Genomic DNA, 20431 nt, shown 5'->3' on the forward strand with positions numbered 1-20431 from the left:
TGTGAACCTCCCACGACGAATCCTCTGACTCTATGGAGATGCCTGAACAATAATAAGATATAACAGAACACCAGAGTTTTTTTGTTTTGATATTGAACTTTATATATTTCTCTCTTTAAAGTATAAGGAACTTGCAAGCTTGAGTTAAACCAGGTGAAGTGAAGGAAAGCAACTTAATTTCAGAATAATTTTATCTACTCTATATACAATACACCACTCATCAGTGCATTGAACCTTGTCTTAGCCTCAACATTTTGTTGGTATGCAGTAACTGACAATAAAAGAATGTTAATAAAGGAAATTAACAATAATACTATTTAAAAATAATACACATACAGCTTTTTTTTAGTTTTTCTCAATATAGGAAATCTGTAATAACATCTTCAATTCCCATTTTCATTAAAAAATCCAGCATGTAAGAGAAAACGATGATGGATAACAACATTTACAAATAAATACAAACTCCAATTACAAATGGTTCTTCTACAAAATCTTGAAAATGTATGATAATCAGATACTTACAGTATATTACACATACACACACACTGGATATCTCTACATATCTTTTAGCAGATATCTAAGATTTCAAAAAATGCATACTTTTAAACTTGCACAAAACAGCTTGTTGAGATGATTTAATATGCAAGATGGTTCAAAAATGCCAAGAGTCACCAATCTACGATTTTATACTTTCATGTTCAAATGTCTTCATAATATCATTGTGTTAAATTTATATTCATGCTAACTGGATTCAGATATCAGATATTTTAATTTCAGAAATTTCTAATGATGATAGAGATTTCATTAATACATGCAAAACGGCTATTATCTATAAAGATACAGTAATGTCTCAGACCCCGTTGAATCAGTTAATGTCAACTGACCTTCTGGTACAGCACCATGCAATAATGCCTTTAGTTATCCAACCAAGCAAATTGCTCAACCACTGGTTGGACAATTAACATGGTCTAATTGGGAAAATGGCATCTCCACATAAAAAATTCTTATGTGCATGCATTCTGTTATGTATTTTAAGATTTTCTTCTGTTGAAAATGTTTTTCCACAAGTTTCACATTTAAAAGGTCTTTCAATTGTGTGAATCTTCCTATGTACATTAAGACTTCCTGACTGAGAAAATGCTTTACCACAAGTGTCACATGAAAAAGGACGTTCATGTGTGTGAACTCTATTATGTATTTTAAGATTTCCTTCAGTTGAAAATGCTTTCCCACATGTTTCACAGCTAAAGGGTCTTTCATTTGTATGAATTCTCCTATGTACATTTCGGCTACCAGATTGAGAAAATGCTTTACCACAAGTTTCACAGATAAAGGGGCGTTCATGAGTGTGAGTTCTGTTGTGTATTTTAAGATTTCCTTCAGTTGAAAAAGCCTTTCCACAAGTTTCACAGTTAAAAGGCCTTTCATTTGTGTGTATTCTCCTATGTATATTACGACTTCCTGATTGAGAAAATGTTTTCCCACAAGTTTCACAAGGAAATGGCCGTTCACGTGTATGAATTCTCTTATGTATTTTAAGATTTCCTTCTGTTGAAAATGTTTTATCACATGTTTCACACCTAAAGGGTCTTACATTTGTATGACTCATATGATGTATTTTACAACATTCTTTCATTATAAATGTTTTCTGACAAGTTTCACAAGGAAAAGGCATTTCATTAGTGTGAAACATACTGTGTATTTTACAGTGTCCTTTCATCAAAAATGGTTTCCTACATGATTCGGAGGTAAAAGAACCTGTATTTGTGTGAATCTCAATATCTTTTAAGGCTTGCATATTGAAGAAGTTTACAAGTATCATTAATAAAAATTGCTGATAAATGTATTTTTCAGTTTTTCTTGGGCAAAGTTCACTGAATTAAAAGAACAGCATTTGGCATTTCAAGGTCTATATTTCTATTAACTATATAGAAACATTTTACTGCCTTTATGAAATAACTCATCTGTGATGCTACAGTTTCATCACTTTTGAACACTAGCATGTAGTTACACAGTGCTTTTTCTGCAATAATGAGTGTGACTACTCAAAACTGCAGAACAGCAGGTTTATTATGTAAATTATTCAAAGCCTTTAATGTCAAAAATGAAATGCTGCAACATAACACAGGTCAGTCTGAATTTGTGTGGCTGGCTACTTATCCATTTTGTTTCTAAATGAAAGCTCATGAAAGATGGCAATTCGAAAGCTATCTTATCACCTGCTTTATATTTCCATAATTCACTGAAAACCAGTGCCAAGTTTAGATGACAGAAGGATTTATAATTTTTTTTTAGATAACCTATCAATCAACCTTCACTATGTAATATTAAAATGTTCTGAAAGTCAGAACACTTGATTCTAATCACTATTTCTTCATGATCTGCACTGAATAATCCATTTCTTAAAATTCAGAATATTTCATTATGAACAGATGAAAAAAAAATGGTGCATTTAATTTTTTTTCCTAATAAGAATATAATGAACTTAGTATAATTTCAACGAAATCTTATAAAAATGAATAAAGAATTTTCTTTAAAGTGATTATTTTCTCAAATAGTAGAGCAAAATACTTCATTTCCTTTGTTACTATGGATCAAAAACTAGTGAATGAAAAAGGCATATATCTTTCCTCTTCATCTACAAAATGTCACTCTCTGCTCTGAAAACTGGAAATGTTTTCAATTATATCTGGAAAAAAGAAATTCAAAATTTATTGGTCTATTATATGTCTGATCAATAAATAAATTCTTCATTACAAAGAGAAATGAAAAAATTGCATTTTAGTGTTTGAAAACATAGGACATTACATTAATGTATATCTTATTCAATTTTGTAATAGGAAGGTATAAAATGTAAACTGTGGGAGCATTTACAACAGGGAACCAACACCAGCAGGATTAACATTTTTCATATTAGTGATTTTATACTGCAGCTTATCGTTCATTTCACTTTGTTAAATGCTGCTATCTTGAGTACAAAGAAATTTCACATATGAAGATTACAAAATGTGTGATTATGTTTTTTTAGGCTATATCTATGATTCAAACTTAGATACAAAAAATTTTAGAAAACAAGTTTCCTATACTTAACTAGTCAACACTATCTGCAAAGTTAAAAGGCTACATAATAAAAAGAAAATTGTACATAAAAGACTAATCATTAAAAGAGCACCATCCCCTTGGGTAGCTCCAGAGATACCATCACTCTTCTCAATCTGTATTATTATTATTATCTGAGACCCTCAGGGAGTCAAGGACTCATTGAAGGAGGCTATATATCACCCATCCTTTCCAGCAGAAAAGACTAATACTAATCCATTTAGAGCAGCAAAAAAGTATGAACTATGAATTACCTGATCCTGTGGTCCAACAGGTAATGATAGTAAGCATATCAACTTAGTGGTACTCGTTCTCAAAACAACTATTCCCTTTTGTTCATTATTTTTAGTTACACACACACTCTCTCTCTCTAAATGGACAAAACATTAGAGATACCTATCTAACAGCAAGTTGTTCCTCCTCTAGCATGAATAACAGCCTGTACTCTGAGGCATTGACTCACCAGATGCCAGAGGGTTGCTGGAGGTAATTTCAACTATGTCTGTTGCAGCATTGTCCACGACTGCATGTTAGACATTGGTCCCAGATACATGGATCTGGTATCTTGCTCTATGGCATCCCAGAGAGATTCAATCAGATTTACATCCAGGGACCTTGGAGCCACTGGATGGTACCAAACTCAGATGAGTGTTCCTTGAGCCATGCCTGGATGGTTGTGGCCTGGTGAGGTGGTGCAGTGTCCTGCTGAAACAGATCATCAGCAACAGGATGTGCAGGTGATCAGTCAGCACATTCTGGTAGCTCACAGTATTTAATGACCTCTCCAGGCATGCTAAGGGACCTAATGTGTCACATGAGAAGGCTCCCCAAAACCATCACAGAGCCACCACCTCCTTGAATAGAGCCTACCTGGCACAACAGGTGCCAGGTAGTTGTACTGAGCTGACCAAAGGGTGCAGAGCTTCATGCTGTTGAAGCCCTGCACCCTTTGGTAAACTCAGTACAACTCATAGAGGGATTCATCAGACCACACGAAACTGGTCCACTGTGCAGAGGTCCAGTTTTTGATGGTCCTCAACACCAGGCAAGGTGCAATGCCCGATGATGAGCTGTCAACAGTAGTACATGATTAGGGCATCGACTCCTGTAGCCCATGGTATGCCATACTGTTCGCTCGCTGATGCTGCTTGGGCCTCCAACACTGAAACCGGATATGATTTGCGTCACTGTTGCTTTGCAGTTGTCTGTACGAGCCTGGATAGTCTATGTCGACCATAGTCATCAATGGCGTGTGATCAGACACCACTTGCTTGCTGAGCACTGTACATCCGTTGATGGTATACTTGTGGTAAACCCTTGATACAGTTGTCCTCAAGAACCCTAGAGGCCTTACTACTTGGGTGATAGAATGACCCAATCTGTCTTGCACCAATAATACATCCGCTATTAAAGTTGCTAAGATCACCACATTCACCCATGTTCGTTGATTGCGATACACTGGTGGGAAGCCCCATGTATGCCTATTTACCATCCGCATACAGTTTGGGTATATTTCCCTCTGTGCAGGGGATGCCAGTGTCAACTTCCCATCACCCCTATCTCTAATGTTTCGTCCATTGAGTGTGTACACACACACACACACACACACAGTACAACTTGGTCATAACGAATTCCACGGGACCACATATATTTGTTCGTAATAACCGTTATTCGTTATATCCAAGAAGGTCATATAATTTGAGCGAATTAAAAATGTTTTCAGATTTTTCTCAGCATAGGTATATTGGGTAGCATAAATACATATGTGCATACATACATATAAAGAACAAAAATTTATTTTGAAAACTTCACATTTTTACATAAAAAATCATCAAGCGTGCTTTGCTTTGCACAAGACGCATATTTCATACGTTTGAAATTGTTCCTTATACCAATAAGATGCTTGAATGTGTCGTCTGAACTTACAGATCGCGATTCCATAAATCTTGTTAAAATATGTAAAGCACTTTCTGCTTCACACCAGGTAACAATTTTCTCATCATTGCTATTTTCTTCCTCGGAGTCACTACTACTATTATCTTCTTCTGGTGTATGAGAAATTTGTTTGTTTTCAGATGTCAGCATCTATCAGTATACCCAAAGTTGTGACACCGTTATCAATGTCTATAAAATTATCAATCTCTGCGCACATTTCAAAATTGTTCAAGTTTCGCGCTTTTAACCATGCTGATAATGGTAAGTTATCCTCTTCATCTTCTTCAGATTCACACTCGTATTCCGCAAGACCGGCTTTCTTAAAACAGTTTTGTATCGTAGACGATGACACCAAATTCCAAGCATCACTCATTAAACGTATTGCGTGAAGTACACTGATCTTCGAGCCTTAAGCATAAGCATTTTCCGTGGATTTTTCTCTGCGTTCTATCAGTTCCAAGACTAACAGACGACGAAAATGGGATTTAAAACATCTAATTACTCCCTGATCAAGTGGTTGCAAGACAGACGTCACAGTGGGTGGCAAAAAAACAAGTTTTATGTTTGTTAAATTAGCCACTACAGGATGGGCAGGACAGTTGTCTATCAATAACAAAATTTTCGGTTTTCACTGCGAAGATTTTTATCCCACTTGCGAATTTCATTTTTGAAAATTGAAGATGTCATCCAGGCTTTCCTATTCGCTGTATAATCAACGGGAAGGTTCTTTATGTTTTTAAAGCATCTAGGCTTTGCCAATTTTCCAATTACAAGAAGCTTTCTTTTATCGCTACCGGTCATGTTCGCACAAACTAAAACTGTGAGTCTATTTTTGATAAGTTTTAAGCCGATGCACTTTTCGTTTTTAAATTGAAAAGTTTTATCGGGCGTTAAATTATAAAAAACCCCTGCTTTGTCTGCATTATAAATGTTGTTGCATCCATACCTTCATTTGATGTCCGACCATACATTCTTGATCCAGTCAGAAACAACGTTTTTGTCAATGGATAACGCCTCGCCACTTACTTTTGCGTAGACAATATTGTTGCTGTTCTTAAAGCGATCAATCCACCCGTTGTTGCATTTAAAATTGCTATAACCAAGTTGAATGAACAGCAAATTTTTCGGCTTGAACTTTCAAAATTGGTCCGCTAATAGGCAAGCAAGCGGTTCTTTGCACTTTAAACCATGAAAGAAGTGCCTTGCCACACGTCACTTTTATTACACTTTTTAAGTTTTTTACACTTCGATAAATTGTTTTCAAAAGTTTTAAGAGTCAACTCGCGATTCTTCCAAATTGTTGATATTGTAGATGGGGACAAACCATACTTCTTTGCTACTGTCAGATTTGATTGGCCACTTTCCACCTCCCGTATAATTTCTACTTTTTCAGAAACCGATAAAATTTTCCGTTTGACTCTCAACATTTTTCCACAACCAGAAAATGCGTACGTACGAAATGTCAGTAAAGGAAGGACTTACGTGTATTATTCGTTCTTTATTCCCGTGAAACGAATTCGTAATAAACATGAAATACATGCATTAAATCAAATGCAATTCAAATATACCTTCAAAATTATTCGTTATAAACGTGAATTCACTGTAACCGTGATCGTTATAACTGAGTTCTATTGTACACACACACACAGTATATATAAATTTTTTTGTATATATAAACAATATCAAAATGTTCTACACATACAACTAAAACGTTCGTCAGTACCAATTATTTTTTTTATTATTATTAGTTATTTAATAATATTAATTCCTAATTATATATTAATAGGAACATTTTGGAAAATATTTAATGCACCCTCAACCAAATCCACAACCTTTTGTTGAAGGTCACTCTACTCTCCAACCAAAAGCCTGTGAGTTAGAATCCCACTCTCAGCATGGTTATTTGTTATAATAGATTTAGTTTAATCCTTTATCCCAGTGAGAGCAAACAAAGTTTGCGCCTGAAAATATCTTCAGGACTAAATATAGTGTTGTACTATCTTATCCAGTAAGTAGTGCAACACCAAGGCAACTCGTGGCAAAGGTGGAGCAAGCTACCAGGCACTTCTAACCCAGTATCTCCCATAATGCAAAACACATTTCCTATGTGGATATGTATACTGTTATGCATTAAAGGGATTGGCCATCTACCCAGACTAGTTTCGACCTTTATTGAGGTCTCTTCAGTGGGAGCCAGGCCCAGAGGTGGAGATACCAGGCAGAAGCAGTAGCAAGTCATCTGTGCCTATGGGAGTTGCCAAAAGGTTTATCACCTTTTTTAAAAATTACTCTGGATTTAGAGAAAGATGTTGAAAATTTATTTATCACTAGGTTAGACTATAATAGATTTAGTTTAATCCTTTATCCCAGTGAGAGCAAACAAAGTTTGCGCCTGAAAATATCTTCAGGACTAAATATAGTGTTGTACTATCTTATCCAGTAAGTAGTGCAACACCAAGGCAACTCGTGGCAAAGGTGGAGCAAGCTACCAGGCACTTCAGGTATTTAGTCCTGAAGATATTTTCAGGCGCAAACTTTGTTTGCTCTCACTGGGATAAAGGATTAAACTAAATCTATTATAGTCTAACCTAGTGATAAATAAATTTTCAACATCTTTCTCTAAATCCAGAGTAATTTTTAAAAAAGGTGATAAACCTTTTGGCAACTCCCATAGGCACAGATGACTTGCTACTGCTTCTGCCTGGTATCTCCACCTCTGGGCCTGGCTCCCACTGAAGAGACCTCAATAAAGGTCGAAACTAGTCTGGGTAGATGGCCAATCCCTTTAATGCATAACAGTATACATATCCACATAGGAAATGTGTTTTGCATTATGGGAGATACTGGGTTAGAAGTGCCTGGTAGCTTGCTCCACCTTTGCCACGAGTTGCCTTGGTGTTGCACTACTTACTGGATAAGATAGTACAACACTATATATTTAGTCCTGAAGATATTTTCAGGCGCAAACTTTGTTTGCTCTCACTGGGATAAAGGATTAAACTAAATCTATTATAGTCTAACCTAGTGATAAATAAATTTTCAACATGGTTATTTGTGTCAATAGGTGGCAGATAATTTTTATTGCTCAGTATGAGACAATCGCCCTCCTTAGTGGAAGCCTGAAGTCATTTGAAAGTCTATGTTTTTCTAAAGCAGGTTTCTGGAATATTTAACTCTTTTCCACCCATGGTATCGATGTACTACAGGTTTACAACAACTGGATTTAAGGTTGCTGTTGCCCTAAGCCAGTGGTTAAATTAAGCCGGGGCTCTTTTGGGGGAGCCCGTCCCCGGAACTTTTTTATGCACTGGACCCAGAAAATATTTTTCCGTTTTGTGATTTTTTTCTCTTTATGGTAATTAAGCCTAAAGTGAAATAGACAACAGTGGCAGGTTATTAAGACTTGCATATGATGGTGGGGTATTAACAAAAGATAGTGCGACCGAAAAAATAAAGCATAGTCGACAATTGAGTTGAAATGCTAACTCTCTTCAACTGAATTCCACATGTGAAACTGCCATAACAACTATATTATTATTATGGGCAACTCAAGGGAAGCCCTAAACATCATGTCCATCACAACTATTCGAGATTCACACAGTATCTATCATACTTTGCCTTGAACTCATTCACTGTCATAGCACCCACAACAGACTAGCAGCTTATTCCACTCATTCATCACTCTAAGAGTAAAAAACCTAGCTTTAACACCCTTACTAACCATACTTTTGCCCAGCTTCCATGGATGTCCCCTAGTCCTCCCACCACAGTCCTGTTCTCAAAAATATCCTTTGAATTAATCCTATAGAAACATTTCAGCAATTTGAATGTCTCAATCATATCTCCCCTTTTCCGCCTATCAGCCAATTTTTGCAACCCACAACTCTTCATCCTGTTCTCATAAGGTTCATTCCATAGACCTGCTATCATCTTGGTCACTTGCCTCTGGATCCTCTCAACCTCCTCCCCATCAAGAAGAAACTTAGGTGACCAAATCTGGGCACAGTAGTCGAGATGGGCTCTTATCAAGGCTTGATACAGAGGAACAATAACTTGCTTGTCTCTACTTGTCAAAGTATTCAAGTGATTTGATGAGCTGATTTAGCCACTTTTGCAATGTGCCCCCTAAACTTCAACTCCCTATCCATCAAACACTCCCAAGTCCCTGGGCTCATCAATCTCCTGGAGTACAGTTTCACCAATGTGATATACTGCTGCTAATATATTCACCCCAAAATGCATAACCTTACATTTTGCCACATTAAATTGACATTCTCCTTAGCCCAGACCTCCAATCTATCCAAATCATCCTGCAAAATTTTGAGATCTTCTGCATTTACATTTGCCCTACCCAACTTTGCATCATCAGCGCACAAATGAACCGTTCCTCTCAGATCCTTCTCTATATCGTTAATGAACAAATTAAACAGCAGTGGTCCAAGAACAGAACCCTGTGACACACCAAAGGGGTGCCAAATATATATACACACACACACACACACACACACACACATATACATTTCTTAGTTTTAACACGTTCGGTTGAATTTTATTGCTGCTTTGGGACAGGTGAATTCACACACATCTAATTAGTAATAATAATTTTTAGTTAGATACCGAGTTTGCTGGTGAAACATATGGTTTTGCTTGAGTCTATACAGCATAGTTTCTGTATAAGAAGACATGTGATTCATTAATTATTGTCGTTTTTACCCATTGTCTCTAATTGCACTATTTGTTGAGAAATATATTACATATATTGAATATTACAAATATTACATATAGACTGCTCATATCTTAGTCACTGACATAATAAAAGTACTATGCTTGTTTTTTTTTGCCTCTGCAGTATAGTGGCTGTTGGGGAGGACGTGTTATTTACATGTGCAAGAGAGTTACTATCGCCCGACGTGAACATGTTTAAGCTTTTTTTCATGTACGCAGTATATGCTAAACTTTTTAATTTTTTTTTATCGAAAAGTAAAATCAGGGGTGCGAATTATATTAGAGTAGTATGGTATTTCAACTATGAATAAGTACATGATACCTTCTTTAAACAGAAAAATGGCTTGGATGACAGTGATAATACAAAACGGGTTTGTAATGAAGTTCGTGTGTAGTTTCTGAAGAGAAAGAAGTCTGTAACGAATCCACAGAAACACAGAATTCCCATCAGTTGCAATGTGATAATATTAATACACCGAACGAAAGGAAAGATTTGCTGACTTGATGGTCACTTGACCAGTGGATCGCATTCAAAGGTAAATACAATTGGTTATTTTGTAGGAACATTTTTCTGTTTTGTGACTTTTCTTCCTTTACGGTAATTATGCCTACATTATTATGTCATTATTCAAAATTGTTTACAGTTTTGAATGCGTATATAAAGTCAATATCAACAGTCGCCTGATTACGAACTCATGAAAGGGACAGGTAGGTTTGGAGCTACTCCAGATAGCATTCAAAGGTAAATACAATTGGTTAGTTTGTAAATGGCCTGGAACTTATTCACTTAGAATTTAACCACTGCCCTAAGCTATAATTGTTAAGATGCCACTTCTTAGGTAATGCATTCCACTCACAAACCACTCTCCATGCAAAGAATCTGGTCCTCATTCCCTTGACATACTCTCCTTATACAACTTCCAGAGACAGCCTCTTGTTCTGCTGCTGGCTCCTGCTATTCTTTGAAAAATCTCCATAAGCTTCTAAGGATGACCTCTGTTCTGTCCCTGCCTTCCTCTACTCTGAAAGATAGCATGTTTGCCAACAAGATTCTTGTCAGCAAGCAAAAATGGCAAATGATGTTTTGTGCAAGGACAAAGGGAGGTATAGTTTGTTAATGTTTTGGATGCAAGGAAGGAGAGAATTGTATAAAAGTGATGGATTGCATTTAAATGGATTTGGTGTGAGTCATCTGGAAAGACTGTTGCTAGAAGGAAGTGTCACGAAAGATGTGAAAAAGAGATCAGGAGAGTGAATAGGTGAGAATAAAGTGCTGGAAACTGGGCTTGCAGATCCAGAGAGTGCCCAATGCAAGCATGACATTTTGTTGTGTTTGTACTATCATTTTGTCTCAGGTTTAACCATTTACCAGCCCCGATGTGTGTATATATGTTCATAATTACATGGATGCAAAGTGTCCATTGAAGCTCATATATGTTCACTGGGCAACTACAGATGCCACATGGTCGCTCTGATGCTCAGTGATGTGCCACACCAGGTCTCACCATGTAGTCATGTCATTTGCTTTTCTGCCAGCCTCAACTCTCTGAAGATCAGTCACCCCCACACACCATCCATCCAATTGATGGTCTACCCCTTCCTTTTTTTCCAGGAACTTTACCTTCTATTACTGTTCTGAGAAGTCCCCCTTTCATCCTTTCTGTGTGTCCAAAATATTTTAACTTTCTTCTGTCAATATCCTTCAGGAGCGTTAAAGTTCTACTGATCTTTTCTAACACCCATTCATTTGTACACCTTTCAGTATATGATATACAGCCTTCTGTAACACCACATCTCAAAAGCAGATCTGTTTTTTATCTGACTTCTTTAGGTTCCAAGTTTTACATCCATAAGTCGCTGTTGGAAAAAACAACTGCATCCAAAATCCTCAACTTTGTTCCCATGGAGAGAGATCCATCCTTCCAGATTTTAGACAGGTCTCTGACTGTTGTTTTAGTTATTCCTAACCTTCTGACATCTTCTGAACAGCAATTCTTCACATTAATAATGGATCCCAGGTACTCAAACTTGCTGACTTCCTCGATTCTTTCTCCATTAAGGTACACTTGTTTCCCAAGAGCTTCTCTGTTTGTATTTCCTTTGAAAATCATAATCTTTGTCTTGCTAGGATTCAGTTGAAGTCCTCTGTTATTACTGATCTTGTTAACTTTGTCAAGAATTAGTCCTAGTTCTTCCATGTCATTACAAAGGAGTACTGTATCATCAGCATACCTCAGATTACTGATCAATCTACCTCCTATCCTGAGCTCATTCAATGCTTCGCACATGATGTCCTCTGCATATATACTAAACAAGTGAGAAGAAAGTACACATCCTTGCCTAACTCCTTTTCCAACTTGAAGCCAGTCAGTCAATCCAACACCTATTCTTACTGTGGCTTCTTGCTCCCCTGTACAAGTTGGCTATCAGCCTGATAGTGTGTTAAGGAAAATCCATTCTTTTCATTACTTCCTACAGTTTCACATGCTCAACACAGTCAAAAGCTTTAGAGTGGTCTAAGTAACACATTACCAGAGGGAGTCTGAATTCTTTATTTTTTTCTATAATCTATCTAAAGCAAAGGATCTGATGTCTGGTGCCCTTACCTTTCCTAAAACCTGCTTGTTCCTCGGGCATTTCTGCCTCAACTGTGGCCTCAATCCTATTTAGCATGATCTTCAATAAACTAATAGTTCTATAGTTCTTGCACGCCTTCATATCACCTTTCTTATGTAGTGGTATAAAAACTGACTTCTTCCAGTCTCTAGGTCATGATCCTGTAAGCCAATATCCTTGTAATCAGTCTATTATAATCTAAATTTAGATTACAATCAATCTAAACACTCTTATCCCTCCATCCCCTGTGGCTTTAATTAACTCTTCTGGGATTTCATCTGCACCTGGGGCCTTATTGCTCTTAAGCTGCTTAACTGCTCTTTCAACTTCATGCCTAAGTGGAGGAGGTTCTAAATCAAAATTTTCCTGGTGAGAGGGCTCCACATTTTCTTTATCCACTCTACTGTACAGTTCCTCACAGTATTCTTTCCATCTGTTTTTGATTTCCAACTCTTCTGTTGGTAATGCTCCATTCCTGCCTTTGATGACATTCAATTTAGGCTTAAATCTGTGCTTTAAGTCATGAACTAAATAAAACATCCTTTTATAATTGTGCCTCCTCATCTGGAACTCTATAAATGTAAAGAGATAGCTCTTTACATTTATTAGTATAGAACTTTTCCTTGTCCTGCTTGATGGCTCTTCTGACTTCTCTATGTAATCTCTTGTATTCTTCAGTCCCTCTGTCTCTTTGTTTTTCCAACTGCCTTCTTTTGATTAGTTCCCCATGTTGAATCTATTGGACCGAGATACTTCTTCGCTATATCCTGTATTATCATCTTGATTCCTTCCCGAAGCATTTCTGGTGAGTTCTCCTCATTGGTCTCCCAAAAATCATCCAACCAAGTTGATGTTTCTTCTGTGAATCCACTAGGAATTACTCTAACATCCAATCTAGTGGGATGTGCCTGACCTGGAAGTTTTCAGAGTCTTAGTCTTACTTTCACTCTTACTAGCTGATGGTCTGTACCACAATCTGCTCCAGGACAAGTATGCACATCACAGATGCTCATCTTCCACTGCTGGAGAGCCAGGATGTAATCAATCTGGTGCTTTGACCTATCAATGCTAGATGTCCAAGTATAGGTCTATAGTGGATGTTTCTGGAAGCAGGTATTGGTAATAACTAATCTGTTAGCATGGGCAAATTCCAACAGTCTTTCACAATGGGTGTTACATTCGCCCAGACCAAACATGCCACACTCCGGCCTGACTCTCATACTCTCTCCCACTTTTGCATTTAAGTCCCCTAAGATGTAAAGTATGTCTCTCCTTGGTAGGCAGTCCAAAACAGTTTGGAAGTTTTCGTATAATTCCTCACTCTCTTCTTCAGGCCTATCCATGTGCGATGATAAACTACCACAATTGATACATTGGTAGGCTGAGTCTTAAGTCTAATAGAAAGTATCCTATCATTAATGGGGTTATAATCAAGAAGGCTTCTTGCCTGAGCTGTCTTCAGTATCACTCTACCCCCACGATGCTTTGAGTCACCACCTGAGTAAATAACTAGCTTACCATCCTGTCTTTGAAGTGACCTTCTCCATTCCATCTGGTCTCTGTAATTCTCAGGATGTTAATTTTTTACCTATCCATCTCTTTACAGAGAATCTCAAAAGTACCATCTGTAGACCATGAACATTCCATGTGTCTATGTAAAATTCCCTTCTAAAATTAATTTTATACCTTCTGTGTTGCTCATTCACAGTATCACTAACTTTTGATGGAGACTATAATATACTTCTCGAACAGGCCCTCTGCCTAAGCCCTGAACATGGCTCCGATTATTCTGCGTGACAACTGATGCAACATGAGATGTGTTATAAAGGCACAACCATATTACCATTTTGGAGTGAAGTCACTGCAAGAAGAAAGTGGTAGGGTTGCAGAGGCCCTTTCCACATAAGATGAGATGAAATAGCAAAATAGGAAAGATTCACCCCTAGCCCACGAATACGCTAATAGCATTGAGGAAGAAGCAAGAAGAAAGGAAAGAAGGAAAGAAAAAAAAAGGGGGGGAACCAGTCTACAGATAATATAATGTATATTACATAAAGCAAGGCATGGTCCAGCATCAGGTACCTCGGGTTTGCCATGCCCATACTCACTAAAGTGAGCACTTGAGGCAGAAGTTCATATAACCTTTGGATATTATAGAAATAATATGAATATAAAGTGTATATTTTTGACATATTTTATCCATGTAGCCATTTGGGTGGTTAAGCCAACATAAAATATGAGGTGCTATGAAAAAGAAACTAGACTGTGCCAGATACTCGTGGCACAGACATTGTCATGTCAGTCTGCCACATGGCATTGAGCTGTGTGACCAGAACTCGTGTAATGCACATTAGTTGCATAAAACTGGAGAAATCTTCCACAAAAACCCTTGAAGTACTTCATAAGAAATAATGACGTCATGATCCCAACTTAGTGTTTTCAGTGGCACTCATGTTTTAAGAAGGGTAGAACCACCTTGGAGGACAATGAGAAGCCAGGACAACTATCCACCAGAACAACCCATGAAAATGTCGAAAAAATTTGACAGATCATCCATGCAGATCAACACATCACCATCCAGGAAGCTGTCAACAGAGTTGGGATTTCACATTAAGCAGCTCAAGCGATCATCACAAGAGATTTGAACATGCATCGCATCGCATCACTGCCAAGTTTGTTCCCCATCTCTTGACTTCTGATCAGCACTGTGTTAATGTCTGTGAAGATCCTGTCAAAAGGCCATTGATGACCGCCAACCTTCATCTCAAGGGTCATCACAGGGGATAAGACTTGGGTTTATGGTTACGACCCAGAGACAAAACAGCAATTGCAACAGTGGAAGAGTCCACATTCCCATAGACCAAAGAAGGCAAGGCAAGTCAGGAGTACAACAAACAGCATGTTAATCGTCTTTTTTGACATTAAGGTGATTGTGCATCGAGAATTTCTCTCACCTGGTGAGACGGTTAATGCAGAATCTACTGCAACATTTCAAGGCAGTTTGAGAGAAGATTTTCATTAATAAAAGACCAGAACTGTAAAGAAGCTGCAACTGGCTCCTTCACCACAACAACACTCCCTCCCACAGTGCCTTAAAAGTGTGAGAGTTTTTGGTGGCCAACAGCATGGTGGTTTCCCCACATATTCTTACCTGCCATTTGTTTCCAAAAATGAAATTGAAGCTGAAGGGATGGCAGTTCAACACCGTTAAGGAGATCCAAGACGAACTGCAAGCAGTGCTTGATACACTCGATGGCAAAAGCGGTGGGATTGCTGCATGAACTCTGAAGGGGATTGAGTCCAAATTTAAATTGGGTAAGTTGTAAAAGATTTAATTAGCCTAGTCCATTTTTTTTTTTTTTTTTTAATAGCACCTCATAATTTGGCTGACCAAATCTCAAATTCACACCCCATACTTATTTGTTCAGTATCCAGATACTAAACAAATACATGACAACTTTCCTTAATAATTGGTATGATCCTCACAAATTTCCAATTAAAAGGAATGATTCATAATTATTATTACGCATTATTATATTGGCAACTCCATGGAGTCCTTAGACTCATCGAGGGAGGCCCTAAACATTATGCCAAAAATTCACCCTTCACACCACTGTTAACCACACTTTTGCTCAATTCCAAGGATGGCATCTAGTTCTCTCACTACTAGACCTATTCTAAAATTTTTTCAACATCTCAATTATTTCTGAGTTATATTTGCAATTTTTGCTATGTGACCTTTGAACTTCAAATTCCAATTCGCCATAACCACAAGATCCTCAGCCTGTTTCTTGTACATTAACCACTCAGTCAACAACGCAGGCAATATGCAGTAAAAACAAAAAATTCTTTTATATGGATGCATGTACAAGGTGTAGACTATGACATTACAGATAACACAGCTGCATATTAAAGATTTATATTGTAACTGAATGCTTTTTTTTTTTATAATCTACTGTATTTAAATTTCTACTGTTGTTGTTCACGCTGATTGTTTCATGAGAATGTTTTATGTTCTCATCGAGGTTTTGAAAATTTGCAATTAATTTATTAGTTTTCTTGTGTAATGCATGTTTCCTTAGATTGATGGATATCTCACAAGTTAATGAATGCTTTATTGCAAAGACTAAATTCCATAATATCCTTTCCATCCATATTAATATCAGAATACATGGTTCAGAACACAGATCCAAACTGCACCAAATTGGGAAGCATATCCCCCCACCACCTCTCCTTTTAAATAATGAGAATATAGATGATACTATTCCAAGGACTCATTGTGGGATTTTTTTTTTAAATGGTGCAAGGATAGCAAAGGTTATAGCAGTATACACGGTAAGACAATCGCAAACATGCCTGCAGCAGGATTTGAACCCACAACTTGTTGGTTGGAGAGAGGACATGCTAACCACTCGGCCAACCAGGCCGGCTCTCATTGTGGGAGGGCACTCTGCTCAACTACACAAAACTCACAATCCTCACTACTTAGTCCTTCAACTACATTTATTTCATATCCAACACATAAGTTGTACAGTATTATGTAAATGGTACAACATTATTTACAACAAATTAGGATATGTTACAAATGAGATGCTTAAATTTTTAGTAGGTAAATTATACAGGGAATAATAAGTAAACTATGAAGGAAAAAGAAACTATACATAAGTTATATACAGTAAATATGGTCAGATGTTCCTCCGGATCTTGAACAATCAACTACATGCAACGATAATACTACAATCAACACACAATGCCATCTGCCACTTACTACCATTTATTTTCTTGATATGAAGTTATCACTTTGATATATCAACAAGCAAATATAAGCCGTCTTGTAAAAATATGTTCTTTTATTGAGATGTAAGTTGATATATCAAGTTATAATACAAAACAGATTACTTGCATGGAATACTTTTTATTCACAGAAATTCTGCATAATGTCTTGTATCTTGATGATTCTCAGTATGATTTAATGTGGAACAAAGCAGATGCATAAAACATGAAAGATTAACAATACAAATATTGTACCATAGGTTTATTATTATTATTATTTCCCAAGACCTCATGGAGTCATCTGGGAGGTCTTTTTATCACACACACATCTCATCATACCGTGTCTTAAACACACTCAAACTCCTTGCAGACACCACACTCTCAGGCAAGGCATTCACAACTCTGCATGAAAAAACCTGCCTCTCACTCCCCTACTCATGCCCGCTTTATACAGTTTCCAAGGATGACCTCTGGTTCTCCACTGATCTCCCACTATTCTCTGTAAAACTTCTCCAGCACTGATCCTATAACAACCCCTTACCAACTTCTCTATCATATCTCCCTCTTCCTCCTGTCCACTAGACTCTGCAAATTGATACCAGGTCTATAACAACATCCCACCAAGTATTTGATTCTATTCACCTCTATCTCACACCATACTGCCTCAAAACCAATGGCCCTATTTCCCTCTTGCATCTCTACCTTGTATGGACATAACTCTTTCTCTATTATCAATAGCACCCCCCTCCCTTTTTACCCCTTCTATCCTCACGAAACATATCATACCCTTCCATCTCTATTCCTGTCAGGATGTCGTCCTCATCTAACCATGTCTCACTTATTCCGACAATCTTTGGGTGAACAGACGCAATTAGTGCAACCATTTCATCCGCCTTGTTTCTTATACTTCTAGCATTGGTATACAAACACAACAGCTCATTTCTGGATCTACAGCTAGTTCCACTGATACCACTCACTCGATGTGATCTCTCTCCATACTGGACTGGGGCCATTTCCCTTTCTGCTTCTTCATTTTAGAACCCTTTTCAATTTCATCTGTTTCCTCTTGATCCCCGGTCATCCCATTCCTTTCCTGCCTACACATGCTCACCTCCTCTTGGAGTATCCACCTTCCTCACGCTGTGTACCCCTGTCTGCCCTGAGCCTCCCCGTTTACCTGCTCCTCTTGCACACCCATTCTCTCATTTTCTATACTCATACCACTCACTTCCCCATTCATTTCCACTTCTTCAATCTCTCCTGCTCTTCCACATCACTACCCTCTCGATCTGATTCATTCTCTCTATTCACTTCTCTACCTTCCAGAAGCAGTCTCTCAAAGCGACTCACACCATAACCACTCAAATGCAGTCCATCGCTCCCATACAGCTCACTTTGTCCCTCAAACTCATTCCACACATTAACAAACTGTACTCCCATCTCCTCACACATTTCAGCCAGAATATCATTCATAACCCTTGCTCTCCACCTCATTTCACCACAATCATACCTAGGCACACACTGACTACCTTCCTTTCACACTATTCTCTTTTATCTTTCCAAGCAGCCTCCTGACATGCTCTTTGTTCTCTCTCAAATCACATGTACCAATTAATACAATTAACTCTTTTGCTCGCTCCTGCCTCATATCCAATGCCTCAATCACTCTACTCATTTTACCGCCTGGAAAACATACCTTGTGCATTTTATCCTCTAGCACACTTTTAATAATGGAATCACCATACAACGCCACTCGCACATCTTTCATCTTTTGTTAACTCTTGCAAGGGTTGGTCGATTGGTAGAGCCTCTGCTACTAATGGCTCAGTTAAGTAAGTTTGAGCGCGGTTAGTAGTTAGAAGGGGACCAATCGTTCGATGCTGTTGGCACACTCTCCCTCGACGAGTCTTTGGACTCCCTGGAGGTGTATAATAATAATAATAATAATAATGATTTATTTTAATAGTTTTGACCTGAATTCTCTTGATTTCATTCAGAATCCATTTCATTTCTTGCCTCATCCAATCCAATTCACTTTTCGAATCTCGCGACATATTCTCTCTATCATTAAATCTTTCTAACTCTTGACCCCCTCTTCTCACTTTCCCTCTAATTTATCTTTCTTTGTTTCTGTACTTTCGGACTAACATGCGTCCAACTTTCGCTATCATTCTTCTCACTTTTACTCTCATCTTTCTTTGTTTCAGTACTTTCAGTCCAACATGTGTCCAACTTTCGCCATCATTCATTCTTTTTTCGCTATCATTTATTCTTTAGATTTTTTTCACTTGCAATTTGTGCATCATGCCATTTCTACTTTCATTCGTTCTCTCAATTTCATTTCTTTCCGCCACTCTCGCCTCACTTTCGTCCCTTTTAACATTCGTTACGGTTTTCAAATCGCTCTTTTTCTTTTTTCCTGATTTTTTTAACATTTTTTCGCCTCTCTTCTCACCATCCTTCTCTTTCAAACGTGCACTCGCAACACAATCGTTACTAACACTTTCTGTCATCAATTTCATATTTGCATTCCTCAGTTCCTCATTCAGGTCACACTTCGCACACATCCTTCTTCCATTCGCGCTAAACATCCACAAATCATTTATGTAATCGAAGGAATACATATAACAAACCTCACACTTAACGAAACGACTGAAATCCAAATTAAAATCATAGAATGACAATGTCATCGGCATTTTTTTTTTCCCCCTGCAGGTTACTAGGTCTAATAATAACGGCCTAAATATAGGTCTAAAAACAGGCTACAATAGCCATTAATTATATTATACTAATAATAACAATTTTAATTAAGTTTAGGCAAGAAAAATCCCCCACACTAATAATACCGATAGCGCACAACATTTACAGCCGCTCTTACTCAAACAATTACGCATATATAATTAATTATTCCTAGAATAACTTATCTGAATCAGGAGCTCTTCTTAGGTACATCCACAGCGCTTGGCTCACTAATGTATAGATCCATACATCTATGCCACTCTACTACAACCTGTAGTAGAGTGGCATAGTAATTATAGCTACTGTTCTATCAAAGTTTAGTAAACAAAAAAAATATTAAAAAATTGAACAACAATAACCAGTATTAAGTAATACTTCCCATAAAGAGGATAAAAATAGCCCATTGAATTTGTTCAGATTTCAATGTTACACAAATTTCTCTATGTAGTTTACAGATCCTTTGCATCTGTGGTTTATCTTATTTTAGTCATTGAGGGAGATCTGCTGCTGTTCATCATAAATATATCAAGTACCAATTAGAAGT

At 37.5% G+C, this 20431-nt stretch overlaps 1 protein-coding gene across 2 annotated transcripts in view; it reads right to left on the reverse strand.

Moving 5' to 3' along the window:
• Positions 1-200: 200 nt before the first annotated feature.
• LOC150105696 (uncharacterized) overlaps positions 201-20431 on the reverse strand; it is a 30496-nt gene continuing 10265 nt past the window's right edge. For both annotated transcript variants that reach the window (XM_090395018.1, XM_090395017.1), the window contains exon 2: positions 201-2689. In XM_090395018.1, the coding sequence (XP_090251144.1) occupies positions 959-1822 (864 nt within the window). In that variant the 5' untranslated portion in view covers positions 1823-2689 and the 3' untranslated portion in view covers positions 201-958. The remainder of the gene's footprint in view (positions 2690-20431) is intronic.

The sequence above is a fragment of the Typopeltis vanoorti genome, chromosome 6 (genome assembly GCF_054136105.1).
Source record: "Typopeltis vanoorti isolate ZY-2024b chromosome 6, IOZ_Tvanoo_1.0, whole genome shotgun sequence".
NCBI lineage: Eukaryota > Metazoa > Arthropoda > Arachnida > Uropygi > Thelyphonidae > Typopeltis > Typopeltis vanoorti.